The sequence below is a fragment of the Molothrus aeneus genome, unplaced genomic scaffold (genome assembly GCF_037042795.1).
Source record: "Molothrus aeneus isolate 106 unplaced genomic scaffold, BPBGC_Maene_1.0 scaffold_30, whole genome shotgun sequence".
Lineage (NCBI taxonomy): Eukaryota > Metazoa > Chordata > Aves > Passeriformes > Icteridae > Molothrus > Molothrus aeneus.
Window position 1 is genome coordinate 3,603,392 of NW_027098964.1, and position 18,143 is coordinate 3,621,534.

The following is an 18,143-nucleotide window of genomic DNA, read 5'->3' on the forward strand; positions in this document are numbered from 1 at the left end:
AATACCCCAAAATACCCCTGAAATGCACAAAGTTGCCCCTAAATACCCCAAAACACAAAACACCCCCAGAAATGCCCCAAAAATACCTCAAGTATCCAAAATACCCCCAAAATATCTGCAAGATAACCCCAAAATAACCCCTGAAAATACCTTAAATCCCCCAAAATTATCCTAAAATCCCCCAAAATTACCCTAAAATCCCCCAATATTACCCTAAAATACCCCAAAATACCTCGAATATCCCTAAATAATCCCCCAAAATACCCCACAATATCACCCCAAAAATATCCCAAAATACCTCGAAAATCTCTAAATAATCCCCCCAAAAAATCCCAAAAAAATATCCCCAAAATACCCCCAAAATATCCCCAAAATACCCCAAAAAATCCCCAAAATACCCCAAAAAATCCCCAAAAATATCCCCAAAACACCTCAAAAAATCCCCAAAAATATCCCCAAAATTATCCCAAAATATCCCCAAAATTATCCCAAAATACCCCAAAACTGAGGGGGAGGGGGGACGGGGGGGGGGTCTCAAAAAACCCCAAAATTTGGGGGGGGGGGGGGGTGGGGTCCCCATTGGGGGGGGGGTTTGGGGTTGGGTTTTTGGGGTGGGGTTTTGGGGTTTGGGTTTTTGGGGTTTTTTTTGGGGGTTGGGGTTTTTTGGGGGTTTTTGGGGTTGGGTTTTTGGGGTTGGGTTTTTGGGGTTGGGGTCTTTTTGGGGGGGGGGGTTCAGGGGCATTTTGGGGTCACAGGGATTTTGGGGGGGGGGGGGGTCCCAGGCCGGGCTGTGACCCCGCCCCTCCCCCCCCCCCAGCAAGGCGATTGCGTCATCAGCAAAGTGCTGACCTTTGACCTCACCAAGTACCCGGACACCAACCCCAACCCCAACGAGCAGTGACCCCCCCCAAAATCCCGGGGGACCCCAAAATCCCGGGGACCCCAAAATCCCCGGGACCCCCCCCCCAAACTCATCATGAACCCCCCCAAAATCCCGGGGACCCCCCCAAAATCATCATGAACCCCCCCAAAATCATCGGGGGACCCCAAAATCCCAGGGACCCCCCCCCAAAATCCCCGGGGACCCCAAAATCCCCGGGACCCCCCCCAAACTCATCATGAACCCCCCCAAAATCATCGGGGGACCCCAAAATCCCAGGGACCCCCCCCAAAATCCCCAGGGACCCCCTAAAATCATCGTGACCCTAAAAAATCCTGGGGACCCCATCCCAAAATCCTCGGGACCCCCCCCCCCAAAATCCCGGGGACCCCAAAATCCCAGGACCCCCCCCAAATTGATCATGAACCCCCACCAAAATCATCGAGACCCCAAAATCTTGGGGAACCCCCCAGAAAATCCTGGGACCCCCCCCCAAATTTATCATGAACCCCCCAAAATACTGGGGACCCCCCCCCCAAAATAATCAAGACCCCAAAATCCCGGGGACCCCCCCAAATTCATCATGAACCCCCCCCCCCAAAATCCCAGGGACCCCAAAATCCTGGGGAACCCCCCCAAAATCATCGTGACCCCAAAGTCTTGGGGAACCCCCCAGAAAATCCTGAGGACCCCCCCCCAAATTCATCATGAACCCCCCCCCCCAAAATCATCGAGACCCCAAAATCCTGGGACCCCCCCACCAAAATCTTCAGGACCCCAAAATTTTTGGGACCCCTCCCCAGGACCCCTCAAATCCCGGGACCCCTCCCCAAAAAATCCTGGGGACCCCAAATTCCCAGGACCCCCCAAAATCCTCAGGACCCCCTCCGAATTCATCAGGACCCCAAAATCCCGGGGACCCCAAAATCCTGGGGACCCCCCCCAAAATCATCGTGGCCCCAAAAACTCCTCAGGATCCCCCAAAATCCCTGGGACCCCCTTCCCCCCCCCCACTTCAAATGTTGGGGTCCCTGGGTGGTGCCGCCCTCCCCCCAAATTCCCGGGACCCCCCCCCCCAAATTTTGGGGTTTCCTTTATGGGGTCCTGGACCCCACCCCTAAATTTTGGGGTCCCCCCTAAAGTCCCTTGGGTGGGGAACCCCCTAAAATTGGGGACCCCCCCCAAATTTGGGGTCCCTCCAAGGTCCCTTTAGGTGGGGGTGAGGACCCCCCCAAATTTTGGGGTCCCTGGGTGCCCCCACCCCAAATTTTGGGGTCCTTCCAAAAGTCCCTTGGGTGGGGGGTGGGAATCTCCAAAAATTGGGGACCCCCCCAAATTTGGGGTCTCTCCCCCGTCCCCCCCCCAACTTTTGGGGTCCCCTTTGCACCCCCCCGATTTTGGGGTGTCCCCTCCCCTTCCCCCCCCCCCCCCCCGCGGTTTTTATGGAATTTCCCCGGATTTGGGGAAGGCAAATGGAAATAAAATAAAATAAAATAAAATAAAAATTAATGAAAATTAAATGAATTAAATTAAAAATTAATTAAAATCAAAATTAAAATCAAGGGGGGGGGAGGGGGATCTATGGGGGATCTATGGGGGATCTGTATGGGATCTATGGGGGATCTATGGGGGATCTATGGGGGATCTGTATGGGATCTATAGGGGATCTATAGGGGATCTATGGGGGATCTATGGGGGATCTATAGGGGATCTGTATGGGATCTATAGGGGATCTATAGGGGATCGGTATGGGATCTATGGGGGATCTATAGGGGATCTGTAGGGGATCTATAGGGGATCTGTAGGGGATCTATGGGGTTCTATGGGGGATCTGTATGGGCTGTAGGGGATTTATGGGGATCTATGGGGGGGCTATGGGGGATCTGTGGGGAATCTGTAGGGTTCTATAGGGGATCTATAATGGGGCTATAGGGGATCTCTAGGGGATCTATAGCATCTATAGGGGGTCTGTAGGGTTATAGGGGATTTATGGGGGATCTGTAGGGGGCTATAGGGGGCTATGGGGGATCTATGGGGGATCTATAATGGGGCTATAGGGGGATTTATGGGGGATCTATAGCATCTATAGGGGGTCTGTAGTGTCTATAGGGGCTGTAGGGGATCTATAGGGGATCTCTAAGGGATCTATAGCAATCTATAGGGGACCTATATGGGGGCTGTAGGGGATCTGTATGGGCTGTAGGGGATCTATAGGGGATCTATAGGGGCTATAGGGAGTCTGTAGTATCTATGGGGTCTGTAGGGCTATAGGGGATCTATATGGGATCTATAGGGGCTATTGGGGGTCTATAGTGGCTGGGGGGGATCTAGAGGGGATCTCGGGGGGATCCATACAGGCTATAGGGGATCTATAGGGGATCGATGGGGGATTTATAGGGGAGCTATGGGGGGTATAGGGGGATCTATAAGGGGTTCTATAGGGGTTGTAGGGGGGCTGTAGGGGATCTATGGAGGATGTATAGGGATCCATAGCGGATCTATAGGGGATCTATGGGGGCGATAGGGGTTCTATAGGTGCGGTAGGGGATCTATGGGGGGTTATGGGGGATCCATAGGGGATCTTGGAGGGTGTAGAAGGGGCTATGGGGGATCTCTAGGGGGCTATAGGGGATCTAGGGGGGTTCTATAGGGGATCTATGGGTGAACTATAGGGGATCTATGGGGGGCTATAGGGGATCTGTAGGATCCATAGGGGATCGTTAGGGGAACTCTAGGGGTTTATTAGGGGATCTCTAGGGGGTATAGAAGGGGCTATAGGGGATCCATAGGGGGCTATAGGAGATCTGTAGGGGAACTCTAGGGGTTTATTAGGGGATCTCTAGGGGATCTAGGGGGTATAGAAGGGGCTATAGGGGATCTATGGGGGGCTATAGGGGATCTATAGGGGATCTCTAGGGGCTATGGGTGAACTATAGGGGATCTATGGGGGGCTATAGGGGAACTCTAGGGGTTCTGTTAGAGGATCTATAGGGGCTATATGGGGTCTGTAGGGGATCTAGGGGGGTATAGGAAGGGGCTATAGGGGATCCATAGGGGATCCATAGGGTTTTACAGGGGATCTATAGGGGCTGCATGGGATCCATAGGGACCCGGGGTGGGGAGGGGTCACAGCCCTTGGGCTGTGGGAGGGGTCCGGGGCTCTCGGGGGCTCTGAGGGGTTTTGGGGGGTCCCGGCAGGGTCTTGAGGGGAGGGGGGGTCTGGGGGTGCTGGGGGGGGTCCGGAGGGGGCTTTGGGGGGGTCTGGGCAGGGGCTGGGAGGGGTCTGGGCGCTCTCCGGGGCTTTGGGGGTGTCTGGGGGGCTCTGAGGTGAATGGGGGTGCTGGGAGGGGTCTGGGGGATTTGGGGGCATCCCGGCAGGGTCTGGGGGTCCAGAGGGGGCTTTGGGGGGGCTGAGGGAAATGGGGGGGGTCTGGGGGCGTTGGGGAGGTCCGGGGGAGGCTTTTGGGGGCCTGAGAGGGGGGGTCTGAGGGCACTTGGGGGTCTTTGGGGGGTCCGCGGGGGTCTGAGGGCACTGGGAGGGGTCTCGGGGGTTTGGGGGGTCCGGGGGGGTTCTGAGGGGATTTGGGGGGGTCCCGGCAGGGTCCGGAGGGGCTTCGGGGGGCTCTGGAGCTCTCTGGGGGTTCCGCGCGGCTCTGAGGGCGCTGGGAGGGGTCCGGGGCTTTGGGGGGGGGTCCGGGGGGGCTCTGGGGGGGCGGGGTCCCTCCCCGTGCGGCGGCCGAACCCCAATCAGAGCCCGAGTTATTTGTGCCCCGTTGCCATGGAAACGGAGCGGGGCTGAGCCGGCGGCAGCGCCGGGGGGGGGGGGGGGGACAGGGGGTGGCACCGGGGGGGGGCGGGGGGGACACGCAGGGGGCGGCACCGAGGGGACAACGGGGGGGGGGCGGGGGGGGGTCACAGAGCGGGGGTCGCGGGGGGGTCACAAAGTTATGGGGGGGTTGGGGGAGGGGCTGGGAGCGCTCCTGGGGGTCCCCCAAGAGTTTTGGAGGGGGGGGGGGGTCAAGCCCAGCCCCCCTCCCCCTCCAAAATCCATTAATTAGGATTAATGAAGGGGGCGGGGCAGGACGCGGGGGTCCCTTTTTGGGATGGGGGGGGAGGGGGGAGGAGGTGTCCCCCACCCCCCCCCCCCCACTCTCCACCATTTTGGGGGGGGGGGGGGGGGCGGTTCATGGCCGGGTGGGAGGGGGGGTGGGGCTTGGGCAGGGGGGGAGGGGCTGCCTTAACCCCGCCCCCCGCCCCGCCCCCACCCGCTTCGCCTCCTCCCTCCGAGCTCCGCGCCCGGATCGGGCCCCCCGAGCCGCCCCCCCACCCCCCCCGCCACCGCCACCCCCCGGCCGGGCCACCCCCCCCCATCACACTCGGGCCCCCCCATCCCCCACCCCCCATCCAGGGCCCCCCACACCCCCCCCCACACCCCCCCTCACCCTCGGGGCTGCCGGACCCCCCCCCCCCCATTTCACATTTTACACCCCCCCAATTTTTAATTTTAATTTCACACCCCCCCACCCCAAATTTTAATTTAATTTCACTGCCCCCCCCCCACCCCATGCCAGCCCCCCCTCCTTGACCCCCCCCCACCCCCACCCTCGCCCCCTCCCCACTTTTTTTTTTTTTTTTAATTTTTTTTCCCTCCCGTGGGGGGGGGGGGGTGGATGGAGGGCGCGGGGGGCGGCGGGGCCCCCCCGGGGGGTTCCGAGCCCCCCGACCGCGCTAGTACCTGCTGGAGCTCAACCGGATTATCGCGACTCAGCGACATCTCCTGGCCTCGCAGCGCCGCCGCATCGCGCAGCTCGAGGGGCAACTGCAGCGCCTGGCCCGGGAGAACCGGCACCTGCGGCAGCGAGGGGCGGGGGGCAACGCCGGCACCCCCCGGCACCCGGTGAGATGGGGGGGCTGAGGGGGTGTGGGGGGGCTTGGGGGTGCGGGGATAGGGACGCCCCCGGATTTGGGGGATTTGGAGGTGTGGGGGTATTGGGGATATGGGGGGGATTGGGGGGTGTGGGGATAGGGACGCCCCCAGGTATTGGGGGGGGTTATGGGGGGTGTGGGACATATGGGAGGGTATGGGGGATTTGGGGGTATTGGGGATGTGGGGGGGATATGGGGATAGGGACGCCCCCATATATGGGGGATATGGGGGTATAGGGGACATATGGGGGGCATGGGGGATGTGGGGAGGACTATGGGGGTTTGGGGACGTAGGGGGGATATGGGGATAGGGACACCCCCATATATGGGGGATATGGGGGCTGTGGGACATATGGGGGCATGGGGGATGTGGGGAGGACTATGGGGGTTTGGGGACGTAGGGGGGATATGGGGGGACATGGGGGGTATGGAACATGTGGGAGGTATGGGGGGTGTGGGGGATATGGGGGGGATATGGAACTTGTGAGGGATATGGGGGATATAAGGGTATGGGGATATGGGGGATATGGGGGGATATGGGGTGGGTATGGGGGATATGGGGGCATTGGAAGATACGGGGAGTATGGAGGATATGGGGGGTATGGGGGGTATGGGGGGTACATGGAACATGTGGGGGATATGGGGGGATATGGGGGCTGGAGACATAGGGGGGTATGGGGGAATATATGGGAGATATGGGAGTATGGAATATATGGGGGGATATAGGGGTGTGGGGGGTATGGGGGGATATGGGGACATGTGGGGCTATGGGGGGATATGGGGATATATGGGAGATATGGGAGCATGGAACATATGGGGGGATATAGGGCTATGGGGGGATATGGGACACGTGGGGCTATGGGGGGCTATGGGGGGATATGGGACATGTGGGGCTATGGGGGGATATGGGACATGTGGGGCTATGGGGAGTATTGGGGAATATGAGGGTGTGGGGGGTATGGGGGGGATGCAGGGCTATGGGACACGTGGGGGATATGGGGGGGATATGGGGGGGAAATGGGGCTGTGGGTGTGTGGGACATGTGGGGCTATGGGGGGGATATGGGAGATGTGGGGGTTTGGAACATATGGGGGATGTGGGGGGATGTGGAGGTTTGGGATGCGAGGGGATGGGGCTGTGGGGGATATGGGGGATATGGGGGATATGGGGGTGTGGGGGGATAGGGGGTGTCAGGGATGTGGGGCAGATATGGGGCAGATATGGGGGTGTGGGGCAAATATGGGGCAGATATGGGGGTGTGGGGCAGATATGGGGATATGGGAGATGTGGGGGTTTAGGGGGCGTTCAGGGGGTGGGGGCACATGGGGGGGTTTGGGGCATAGGGGCTGTGGGTTATGGGGGGGTTTGGGGGGTTATGGGGCATAGGGGCTGTGGGTTATGGGGGGGGTTATGGGGCATAGGGGCTGTGGGTTATGGGGGGGGTTATGGGGCATAGGGGCTGTGGGTTATGGGGCGGTTTGGGGGGTTATGGGGCATAGGGGCTGTGGGTTATGGGGCACCAGGAGGGGGGCACAGGGGTTATGGGGTGGGGGGCGTTGTTTTGGGGGGGGGGGGCAGAAGCTCGGGGTCACGGGGGGGTCACGGTGGGGGGGTGGGGTCACTGAGGGGTCACCGGGACTGGGGTCTGGGTGGGGAGGGTGAATTGGGGGGGTCGTGGGGATGGAGACCCCCGGAGTTGGGGAGGGGTTCTGGGGGGTCGTGGGGAGCCCAGGATTGGGGGTGCAGGTCACAGGACAGAGACCCCGATTTTGGGAGTGGGGAGGGGGTCATGGGGCGGGGACCCCCAAATTTGGGGTGGGGAGGGGTTGGGGTGAGCCCCGGGTTTGGAGGCAGAGAGGGGATTCTGGGGAGGGGCTCGTGTAGGGGGGACCCCAATTTTGGGGGGTTCATGGAGTGGGGAGGGGGCTTAGAGGGGTGAGGAGCCTGGATTTGGGGTGTAGGGGCTGCACAGGGGGATTTGGGGGGGTCCTGAGTGGGTTGGGGGGTCATGGGGGTCATAGGGGGCTGTGGCCCAGGGACCCCCGAATTGCGGGGGGGGGGGGGGTCTAGAGACAAAAATTGGGAGGAAAATTAACCAGGGACCCCCACTGGGGGCTCTTGGGGTTGGGGTGGGGGTCCCAGGGCCGTTTGGGGCAGGGCAGGGGGTCCTGGACCTTGTGGGATCAAGTCAGGGGGTCCCCCAGGGCAGGGGTCCCCCAGGGCCATTTGGGGCTGGGTCAGGGGGGTCCCAGGACGGTCCAGACCAGGGCAGGGGTCTCAGGACCCCCAAGGGGCTCTCAGGGATGCCCAGACTGAGTCAGGGGTCCCAGGGCCATTTGGGGCAGGTCAGGGGGGTCCCAGGGATGCCCGGGGGTTCAGGAACACAGCCCCAAAATCGAGGATGTGGGATTTGAGAACCTGGGATCTGCCAAAAATGCCGGATTTGGGCATCTGGGACCCCCCCGTTCCCCTCAAAATCTGGGATTTGGAAATCCACGATCTGGGACCCCCCCCCCCCTCAAAATCTGGGTTTGGGGATCTGGACATCCCCAAACTCGGAGATCTGGGATTTGGGAATGCAGAATCCCGGAATTGGGACTGGCACCAAAACCTGGGATTGGGGGTCCCAGGTCCGTCCATCCTGGGTCAGGGGGTCCCAGGGGTTCAGGAACAGCCTCAAAATCGGGGATCTGGGATTTAGGAATGCAGAATCCGGGACTGGCACCAAAACCTGGGATTGGGGCTCCCAGGGCCATCCATCAGGGGGATCTCAGGGATGTCCAGACCAGGGCAGGGGTCTCAGGACCCCCAAGGGGCTCTCAGGGATGCCCAGACTGAGCTGGGGGTCCCAGGGCCATTTGGGGCAGGTCAGGGGGTCCTGGACCTTGTGGGATTGGGTCAGGGGGTCCCAGGTCCGTCCATCCTGGGTCAGGGGGTTCCAGGGATGCCCAGGAGTTCAGAAACAGCCCCAAAAATCGGGGATCTGGGATTTAGGAATGCAGAATCCGGGACTGGCACCAAAACCTGGGACTGGGGCTCCCAGGTCCGTCCATCCCGGGTCAGGACTGTCCAGACTGAGTCGGGGGTCCCAGGTCCATCCATCAGGGGGATCTCAGGGATGTCCAGACCAGGGTAGGGGTTCCAGGGATGCCCAGACTGAGTCGGGGGTCCCAGGTCCATCCATCCGGGCCCGGGGGTCCCATCCATGCCCAGACCCATCCCTGCCCAGCCCGCGGTGCCACCCCCGTGTCCCCTCTGTGTCCCCAGGGCCACGCGGACCCCGAGGCTCAGTACCAGAACCACCTGGAGGCCGAGGGGCTCTACGGGGACCCCGAGCTGCCCTACCCGGCCCGAGGCGAGAGGGACCTGCCCTACCCGAGCCACGGCGACCCCGACGGGGCGTACCCGGCTCACCTGGAGCGCGACGGGACCTACGCCGAGCACCTGGAGCACGACGGGAGCTACGCGGAGCACCTGGAGCGGGAGCGGCCCTACCCCGCACACCTGGAGCGCGACGCGGCCTTCGAGGCTCTGAGCGAGCGGGACGGGCCCTACACGGGCCGAGCCGAGCACGACCGGCCCTACCCGAGCCGAAAGGAGCGGGACAGACCCTACCTGAGCCGAACCGAGCGGGACGGGCCCTACGCGGCCCGCATGGAGCAGGAGGGGCAGTTCCACGGCTGCCTGGAGCGGGACCTCCAGTACCAGCCGCACCTGGAGAGGGACGGGCAGTACCCGGGCAGGATGGAGCAGGATGGACAATATTCTACCAGGATGGAGCAGGACGGACAATATTCTACCAGGATGGAGCAGGATGGACAATATTCCAGCAGGATGGAGCAGGACGGACAATATTCCAGCAGGATGGAGCAGGACGGACAATATTCCAGCCGCATGGACCGAGAGGGGCCGTACCCGGCGCGGCTGGAGCGAGAGGGGCCGTACCCGGAGCGGGACGCGCAGTACCCGGCCCGGCTGGAGCAGGAGGGGCCGTACCCGGCCCGGCTGGAGCGGGAGGGGCCGTTCCGGGCCCGGGATGGGCCCTACGGGAGCTGCTGGGAGCGGGAGTGGGCGCGGGGGCCGCTGAGCCGCGGCCCCTCCCGCAGCTCCAGCCCCGGCGGCGGGCACAGCACCAGCGCCAGCACCAGCCCGGCCACGACCCTGCAGCGCAAGTACGGGGGGACACCCAAAAAACGGGGGCGGGGAGCGGGGAAACGGCCCGAAAATACGGGATTGGGGAGGGGATGGTCCTAAAATATGGGATTGGGAGGGGTGGTCCTAAAATACGGGACTGGGGAGGGGATGGTCCGAAAATACGGGATTGGGGAGGGGGATTTGGCCAAAAAATGGGATTGGGGAGGGGGTGATCCTAAAATATGGGATTGGGAGGGGATGGTCCTAAATACGGGATTGGGAGGGGGATGGTTCTAAAATATGGGATTGGGGAGGGGGTGATCCTAAAATATGGGATTGGGAGGGGATGGTCCTAAATACGGGATTGGGAGGGGGATGGTTCTAAAATATGGGATTGGGGAGGGGGATTTGGCCAAAAAATGGGATTGGGGAGGGATGGTTCTAAAATATGGGATTGGGGAGGGGGATTTGGCCAAAAAATGGGATTGGGGAGGGATGGTCCTAAAATATGGGATTGGGGAGGGGATTTGGCCAAAAAACGGGATTGGGGAGGGATGGTCCTAAAATATGGGATTGGGAGGGGATGGTCCTAAATACGGGATTGGGAGGGGATGGTCCTAAAATACAGGATTGGGGAGGGGATGGTTCTAAAACAGGATTGGGGAGGGGGATTTGGCCAAAAACCGGGATTGGGGAGAGGAATGGTCCTAAAAACCAGGAATGGGGTGGGGAATGGTGCAAAAAATTGGGATTGGGGTGGGGAATGGTGCCAAAATCTGGGATTGGGAACGGCCCCAGAAAATGGGATTGAGGATGGGGAACAGTCCCAAAAATTGGGATTGGGGTGGGGAATGGTGCAAAAAACGGGATTGGGGAGGGGATGATGCCAAAAATGGGGGGGAATGGTCCTAAAAAACGGGATTGGGAATGGCCCCAAAAACTGGATTGGCACCAAAAAACGGGATTGGGGTGGGGAATGGCCCTAAAACCAGAATTGGGAATGGCACCAAAAACTGGAGTCGGGAATGGCCCCAAAAACAGGATTGGGGATCGGGAGTGGCCCCCAAAACTGGGATTGGGAATGGCCCCAAAAAATGGGATTGGGGATCAGAAATGGCCCCAAAAGCTGGGATTTGGGAACGGCCCTAAAATCAGGGGTCAGGAATGGCCCCAAAATCCGGGACTGGAGAGCAGAGGTTCAGGAACTCAGCCCCAAAATCGGGGATCTGGGATTTGGGAATGCAGAATACGGGACTCCCACCAAAACCTGGGATTTGGGGATCTGGGACTCAATCCTGGCTCAAAATCCAGGATTTGGGACCAGGGATTCCTCCCCTCCACCCTCCAAACTCGAGGATTTGTGGGATTTGGGATTCCCTCCCCAAAATTGGGGATTTGGAGAACTGGGATTCCCAAAACCAGGGATTTGTGGGATTCGGGATTGCCAAAATCGGGGATTTGAGGATCCGGGATTTGGGATTCCCAAAATCAGAAATCTGGGGATTTGGGATCCCCAAAATCTGAGATTTGTGGATCCGGGATTTGGGATTCCCTCCCCAAAATTGGGGATTTGGAGAACTGGGGTTCCCAAAACCAGGGATTTGTGGGATTTGGGATTCCCTCCCCAAAATTGGGGATTTGGAGAACTGGGATTCCCAAAATCGGGAATTTGTGGGATTTGGGATTGCCAAAATCTGGGATTTGGGATTCCCACCCTAAAATCTGGGATCTGTGGGATTTGGGGTTCCCAAAATCTGAGATTTGTGGATCCGAGATTTGGGATTCCCTTCCCAAAATCGGGGATTTGGGATTCCCAAAATTGTGGATTTGTGGGATTTAGGATTCCCAAAATTGGGGATCTGTGGGATTTGGGATTCCCAAAATGGGAGATTTGTGGGATTTGGGATTCCCAAAATCGGAGATTTGGGATTCCCAAAATCGGGGATTTATGGATCCGGGATTTGGGATTCCCTTCCCCAAATCGGGGATTTGGGATTCCCAAAATTGGGGATTTGTGGGACTGGGGATTCCCAAAATCGGAGATTTGGGATTCCCAAAATCTGGGATTTGTGGGATTTGGGATTCCCAAAATCTGGGATTCTTTGTCCAGGATTTGGGATTCCCTCCCCAAACCCGGCCATTTGTGCCGTTTCTCATTTGGGATCCCCAGTTCGGGATTTTTTGGCTGCGGCCCCTCCCCCATCCGCCCCCCTGGGGGGGAGGAGCAGGTGCGGGACCCGCGGGGGGGGGAGGGGCGACGTCAGAGCCCCCCCCTCCCCCCCCCCCCGGCTCCGTCTGTCCGGGGGCACCTGGGGACGGACGGACCTGGGGACATCGGGGGCGTTTGGGGATTTTGGGGGCGTTTGGGGATTTTGGGGGGGTTTGGGGGCGTTTGGGGATTTTGGGGGATTGTGGGGGGAGGGGTCTCTGCCCCTCACTGACCCCTCCCCCCTTTCCCCTCCCCCCCCAGGTCGGATCGCGACAGCTCCAGGACAGTGAGGTCAGTGCTGCCCCTCCCCCCTCCCGCGCCCCTCCCCTCCCCCCCTCCTTCCCCTCCCCTCCCCCCCCCCACCTCGGACGCCTGGGTCCCCTCCCCGGGGGTGGGGGAGGGGTTCAGGTGAGTCGCGGCAGCGCCGTTTCTGTCGCGACAGGGCCGTTCTGTCCCGCCATCCCCCCCCCCTCCTCCTTCCCACGCATGTCGCGACAGTGACGCGCTGCGCTGGAGCCGGCCCGGCGCGATGGGGCCGGTGTGTCGCGACAGGGCTGATCTATCAGGGCAGCCCCCGGCGTGTCGCGATAGGGCTGGCGTGTCGCAGCGGCGCTGACGCGTCGCGCCAGGGCCGTCCCGCAGTGTGACAATGTCGCGACGCGTCATGTCGCGACAGGCGGGGCCGCGCGGGTGCCGGGGCGGCGTTGCCGGGCGACGGCGCGGGCGGTGACAGCGGTGACAGCGCCGGGGGAGGCGACAGAGGGGATGGGGGGGGGCGTTGCCGTGGTAACGGGAGCAACTCCCCCCCAAAAAAGCCCAAAATCGCCCCAAAATCGCCCCATGGGGGAGGGGCTGGGTGTGTGACACCGCCAGGGCAAGGGACGGTGACAGAACGGGGGGGGGGGGGGGGGACACTGCGGGTGACACCGGGCGGGGGCTGCGAGGGCTCCGGTGGCACCGGGTGGGACAGTGGGTGGGACACTATGGGTGACATCTTGTGACGCTGGGTGGGACATTGGGCGTGACATTATGGGTGACACTGGATGTGGCACTGGGTGTGACATTGTGTGACTTCGTGTGTGACACTGGGTGTGACACTGGGTGTGACACTGGGTGTGACATTATGGGTGACACTGGGTGTGGCACCGGGTGTGGCACTGGGTGTGACATTATGGGTGACACTGGGTGTGGCACTGGGTGTGGCACTGGGTGTGACATTGTGTGACATCGTGTGTGACACTGGGTGTGACACTGGGTGTGACACTGGGTGTGACATTATGGGTGACACTGGGTGTGGCACCGGGTGTGGCACTGGGTGTGACATTGTGTGACATCGTGTGTGACATCGGGTGTGACACTGGGTGTGACATTATGGGTGACACTGGGTGTGGCACCGGGTGACATCGTGTGACATGGGATGTGACATTGTGTATGACACTGGGTGACATTGTGTGGCACTGGGTGTGACATTGGGTGTGACATTGGGTGTGGCACTTTGTGTGTCAGCGTGTGACACTGAGTGTGGCACTGGGTGTGACACTGCGTGACGCTGGGTGTGACATTGTGTGACATCATGTGACACTGGGTGTGATGTCGGGTGTGGCACCAGGTACGTGACACTGTGTGCGACATTGTGAATGTGACATTGTGAATGTGACACTGGGTGTGACATTGGGTGTGGCACTGGGTGACATTGGGTGTGACTCTGTGTGTGTGACATTGGGTGTGGCACCGGGTGTGGCACTGGGTGTGTTACACTGTGTGTGACATTATGTGACACAGTGTGTGACATTGAGTGTGACACTGGGTGACGCTGTGTGTGACACTGGGTGTGTGTGTGACACCCTGTGCAACCCCGTGCAGGAGCGTGTGACCCTGGGTGTGACACTGTGTGTGACCCTGTGTGTGACACTGTGTGACATCGTGTGAGTCTGTGTGTGACACCGTGTGACACCCTGTGCAACCCCGTGCATGAGCGTGTGACACGGGTGTGACACCAAGGGCCGTGTGACACTGAGAGTGCCAGGGCGTTCCACCCTCATGTGACCCCCGTGTGACGCCGTGTGTGACACTGGGTGTGACACTGGGTGTGACCCCTGTGTGACACTGTGTGTGACAATGGGTGTGACACCGTGTGACACTGTGCTGGGGTGTGACACTGTGTGTGACAATGGGTGTGACAGTGGGTGTGACACTGTGTGGGACACCGTGTGACACTGTGTGTGACACTGGGTGTGACACCGTGTGACACTGTGTGTGACAGTGGGTGTGACAGTGGGTGTGACACTGTGTGGGACACCATGCCAGCGTGTGACACTGTGCAACCCCATGCGAGGGCATGTGACAATGGTGACACCGCGTGTGACAATGGTGACACTGCATGTGACACCGCGTGTGACACCGCGTGTGACACCGTGCCAGGGTGTGACACCGGGTGTGACCCCTGTGCAAGGGCGTGTGACAATGGTGACACTGTCTGCGACACTGCGTGTGACACTGCATGTGACACCGTGTGACACTGTGCCAGGGTGTGACACAGTGCAACCCTGTGCAAGGACCATGTGACAGTGGTGACACCGTATGTGACACCGTGCCAGGGTGTGACACCGGGTGTGACCCCTGTGCGAGGGCATGTGACAATGGTGACACCGTGTGTGACAATGGTGACACCGCATGTGACACCGTGTGACAGTGTGCCAGGGTGTGACACAGTGCAACCCTGTGCAAGGACTGTGTGACAGCGGTGACACCGTGTGTGACACCGCATGTGACACCGTGTGTGACACCGCATGTGACACCGTGCCAGGGTGTGACACCGGGTGTGACCCCTGTGCGAGGGCAGTGCCGGGGTGTGCACAGACCGTGTGACACTGTGACACTGTGTGACACTGGATGTGGCACCGTGTGTGACACTGTGTGACATTGTGTGACACTGTGTGACACCGTGTGACACCGTGTGTGACACTGTGTGACACCGTGTGACACCGTGTGTGACACTGTCACGGTGCCAGGTGGTGGCACCCCCGTGCCAGGGCTGTGTGTCCCTGTGTGGGGCCGTGCGCGGGTGTGCTGGGCAGTGTCCCCTCCCTGTCCCTGTCCCTGTCCCCTCCCTGTCCCCTATCCTTGTCCAGGGCCCTGTCCCTGTCCCTGCGCAGGGCTGTGACTCCAGTGTCCCTGTCCCTGTCCCTGTCCCTGTCCCCTCCCTGTCCCTGTCCCTGTGCAGGGTAATATCCCCTCTGTCCCTGTCCCTGTCCCCTCCCTGTCCCTGTGCAGGGCCATGTCCCCCCTGTCCCTGTCCCCTCTCTGTCCCTGTCCCCATCCCTGTCCCTGTCCCTGTTCCTGTCCCGTCCTTGTCCCCTCCCTGCCCCTGTGCTGGGCTGTGACTCTGGCGTCCCCATCCCTGTCCCCATGTCCCTGTCCCTGTGCAGGGCCATGTCCCCCCTGTCCCTGTCCCCCCTGTCCCTGTCCTTGTCCCCTCCCTGTCCCCATCCCTATCCCTGTTCCTGTCCCCTCCCCATCCCTGTGCAGGGCCACGTCCCCCCTGTCCCTGTCCCCTCCCTGTCCCTGTCCCATTTCTGTCCTTGTCCCTGTCCCCTCTCTGTCCCTGTCCTGGGCTGTGACTCCGGTGTCCCTGTCCCTGTCCCCATCCCAGGCCATGTCCCCTCCCCATCCCTGTCCCCATCCCCGTCCCTGTTTACGGCCATGTCCCCCCTGTCCCTGTCCCCCCTGTCCCTGTCCCCTCCCTGTCCCTGTCCCTGTTCACGGCCATGTCCCCCCTGTCCCTGTCCCCTCCCTGTCCCTGTCCCTGTGCAGGGCCATGTCCCCCCTGTCCCTGTCCCGGGCTGTGACTCCGGTGTCCCCGTCCCCCTGTCCCTGTCCCCTCCTGTTCCCCCCCATCCCCATCCCTGTCCCCTCCCTGTCCCCGTCCCCGTCCCTGTCGCTGTCCCCTCACTGTCCCTGTCCCCATCTCATGTCCCCCTGTCCCCTCCCTGTCCCTGTCGCTGTCCCCAGGCTCGGGCAGGGCCGGAATTCCGCCCGGGCCCTTCCGGACTGGGGGGGGAGGGGGCAGGAAAGGGGGGGAGGGGCAGCGGCCGGGCCGAGGGACCGGAGACCCCAAAACCCCCCCAGGACACCCCAAAACCCTCCCGGAGACCCCAAAACCCCCCCAGGACACCCCAAAATCCCCTCAGGACGCCCCAAAATCCCTCCCGGAGGCCCCAAACCCCTCCCGGAGACCCCAAAACCCCCCCAGGACACCCCAAAACCCCCTTGGACCCCCCCAGCTCGGCCCCCCCATGACGTGAGTGTGACCCTGGGGACATTGGGGACATTGGGAGGGGGGAGGGGAGGGGACCCCCAGGGACCCCCCCGAGTGGGATTTGGGGATTTTGGGATTTTTGGGATTTTTGGGATTTTGGGATTTTGGGGGGGTCCGGGGGGTTTGGGGGGGGGGATCAGGGCCGGACCCGCCGCCCCCGGGGCCCCTCCCCCACCCCGGGATCTGCTGGATCCCCTCCCCCCCCGCCCCTCCCCCCACCCGTGTCCCCCCCCCCCCCCCACCTCGTGTCCCCCGTGTCCGTCTGTCCGTCCCCCCCCCCCCCTCCGGCTCTTGACTCGTTTCTCTCCTCTCTCTCCTCCCTGTCCGTCTGTCCGCCCGTGTTCCCCCCTCCCCCCCACGTGTCTGTCCATGTCCCCTCGTGTCCGTCTGTCCGTCTGTGTCCCCTCCCCTGTGTCCGTCTGTCCGTCCGTGTTCCGTTCCCCGTGTCCGTCTGTCCGTCCATGTCCCCCCCTCCCGTGTCCATCCGTGTCCCCTCGTGTCTGTCTGTCTGTCCATGTCCCCCCCACCCCGTGTCCATCCGTGTCCCCTCGTGTCTGTCTGTCCATCCATGTCCCCTCCCCTGTGTCTGTCTGTCCATGTCCCCCCCACCCCGTGTCCATCCGTCCGTCCGCGTCCCCCCACATGTCTGTCCATGTCCCCTCGTGTCTGTCTGTCCATCCATGTCCCCTCCCCCGTGTCCATCTGTCCATCTGTGCCCCCCCCCCCCCGGTGTCCCTCTGTCCATCTGTGTCCCCCTGTGTCCGTCTGTCTGTCCGTCCATGTCCTCCCCGTGTCCATCCGTCCATCCATGCCCCCCTGTGTCCGTCTGTCCGGCTGCCACCCAACCCCTCCCCATCCATCTGTCCATCCCTGTCCATCTGTCCGTCCCCGCCATTGTCCATCCCTGTCCGTCTGTCCGTCCTGCCACAGTGACTCGTAGCCATCTGTCCCCTCTCCTCTGTCACCCCTGGGGCCACCGTCCCCAAGTCCGTCTGTCCCTCGGTGTCCCCACGTCCGTCTGTCCCCCCCCCATCCCCCCCGGTCCACTGTCCCCATCACCCGTTGTCCATCTGTCTGTCCCCTGTCCATCCCTCTGTCCCTCTGTCCATCTGTGTCCCCCTGTCCCCGTGTCCATCTCTGTGTCCCCCTGTCTGTCCCCGTGTCCATCTGTCTGTCCCCTGTGTGTCCTCTGTCCCTGTGCCCCCCTGTCTGTCCCCCTGTCTGTCCCCTGTCCATTGTCCCCTGTCCATCTGTCCATCCCCCGTGTGTCCCCGTGTCCATCTGTCCGTCCCCTGTGTGTCCCCCTGTCCCTGTGTCCATCTGTGTCCATCTGTCTGTCCCCCTGTCTGTCCCCTGTCCATTGTCCCCTGTCCTCATGTCCATCTCTCTGTCCCCTGTCCCTGTGTCCATCTGTCTGTCCCCCCCGTGTCCATCTGTCCCCATGTCCATCTGTCTGTCCCCCCTGTGTCCATCTGTCTGTCCCCTGTCCCCGTGTCCATCTGTCTGTCCCCTGTCCCCGTGTCCATCTGTCTGTCCCCGTGTCCATCTGTCTGTCCCCCCTGTGTCCCCTGTCCCCATGTCCATCTGTCTGTCCCCGTGTCCATCTGTCTGTCCCCCCTGTGTCCCCTGTCCCCGTGTCCATCTGTCTGTCCCCCCCGTGTCCATCTGTCTGTCCC

At 61.3% G+C, this 18,143-nt stretch overlaps 2 protein-coding genes across 2 annotated transcripts in view; both read left to right on the plus strand.

Moving 5' to 3' along the window:
- SMC1A (structural maintenance of chromosomes 1A) overlaps nucleotides 1–2,299 on the plus strand; it is a 51,282-nt gene extending 48,983 nt beyond the window's left edge. Inside the window, exon 25 of the mRNA XM_066570334.1 lies at nucleotides 818–2,299. Within this exon, the coding sequence (XP_066426431.1) occupies nucleotides 818–901 (84 nt within the window). The 3' untranslated portion in view covers nucleotides 902–2,299. The remainder of the gene's footprint in view (nucleotides 1–817) is intronic.
- Nucleotides 2,300–5,550: 3,251 nt separating this feature from the next.
- Nucleotides 5,551–18,143, plus strand: part of LOC136569892 (IQ motif and SEC7 domain-containing protein 2-like) — a 33,820-nt gene continuing 21,227 nt past the window's right edge. Inside the window, 4 exon segments of the mRNA XM_066570246.1 lie at nucleotides 5,551–5,608; nucleotides 5,611–5,777; nucleotides 9,074–9,978; nucleotides 12,411–12,440. Of these exon segments, the coding sequence (XP_066426343.1) occupies nucleotides 5,551–5,608; nucleotides 5,611–5,777; nucleotides 9,074–9,978; nucleotides 12,411–12,440 (1,160 nt within the window).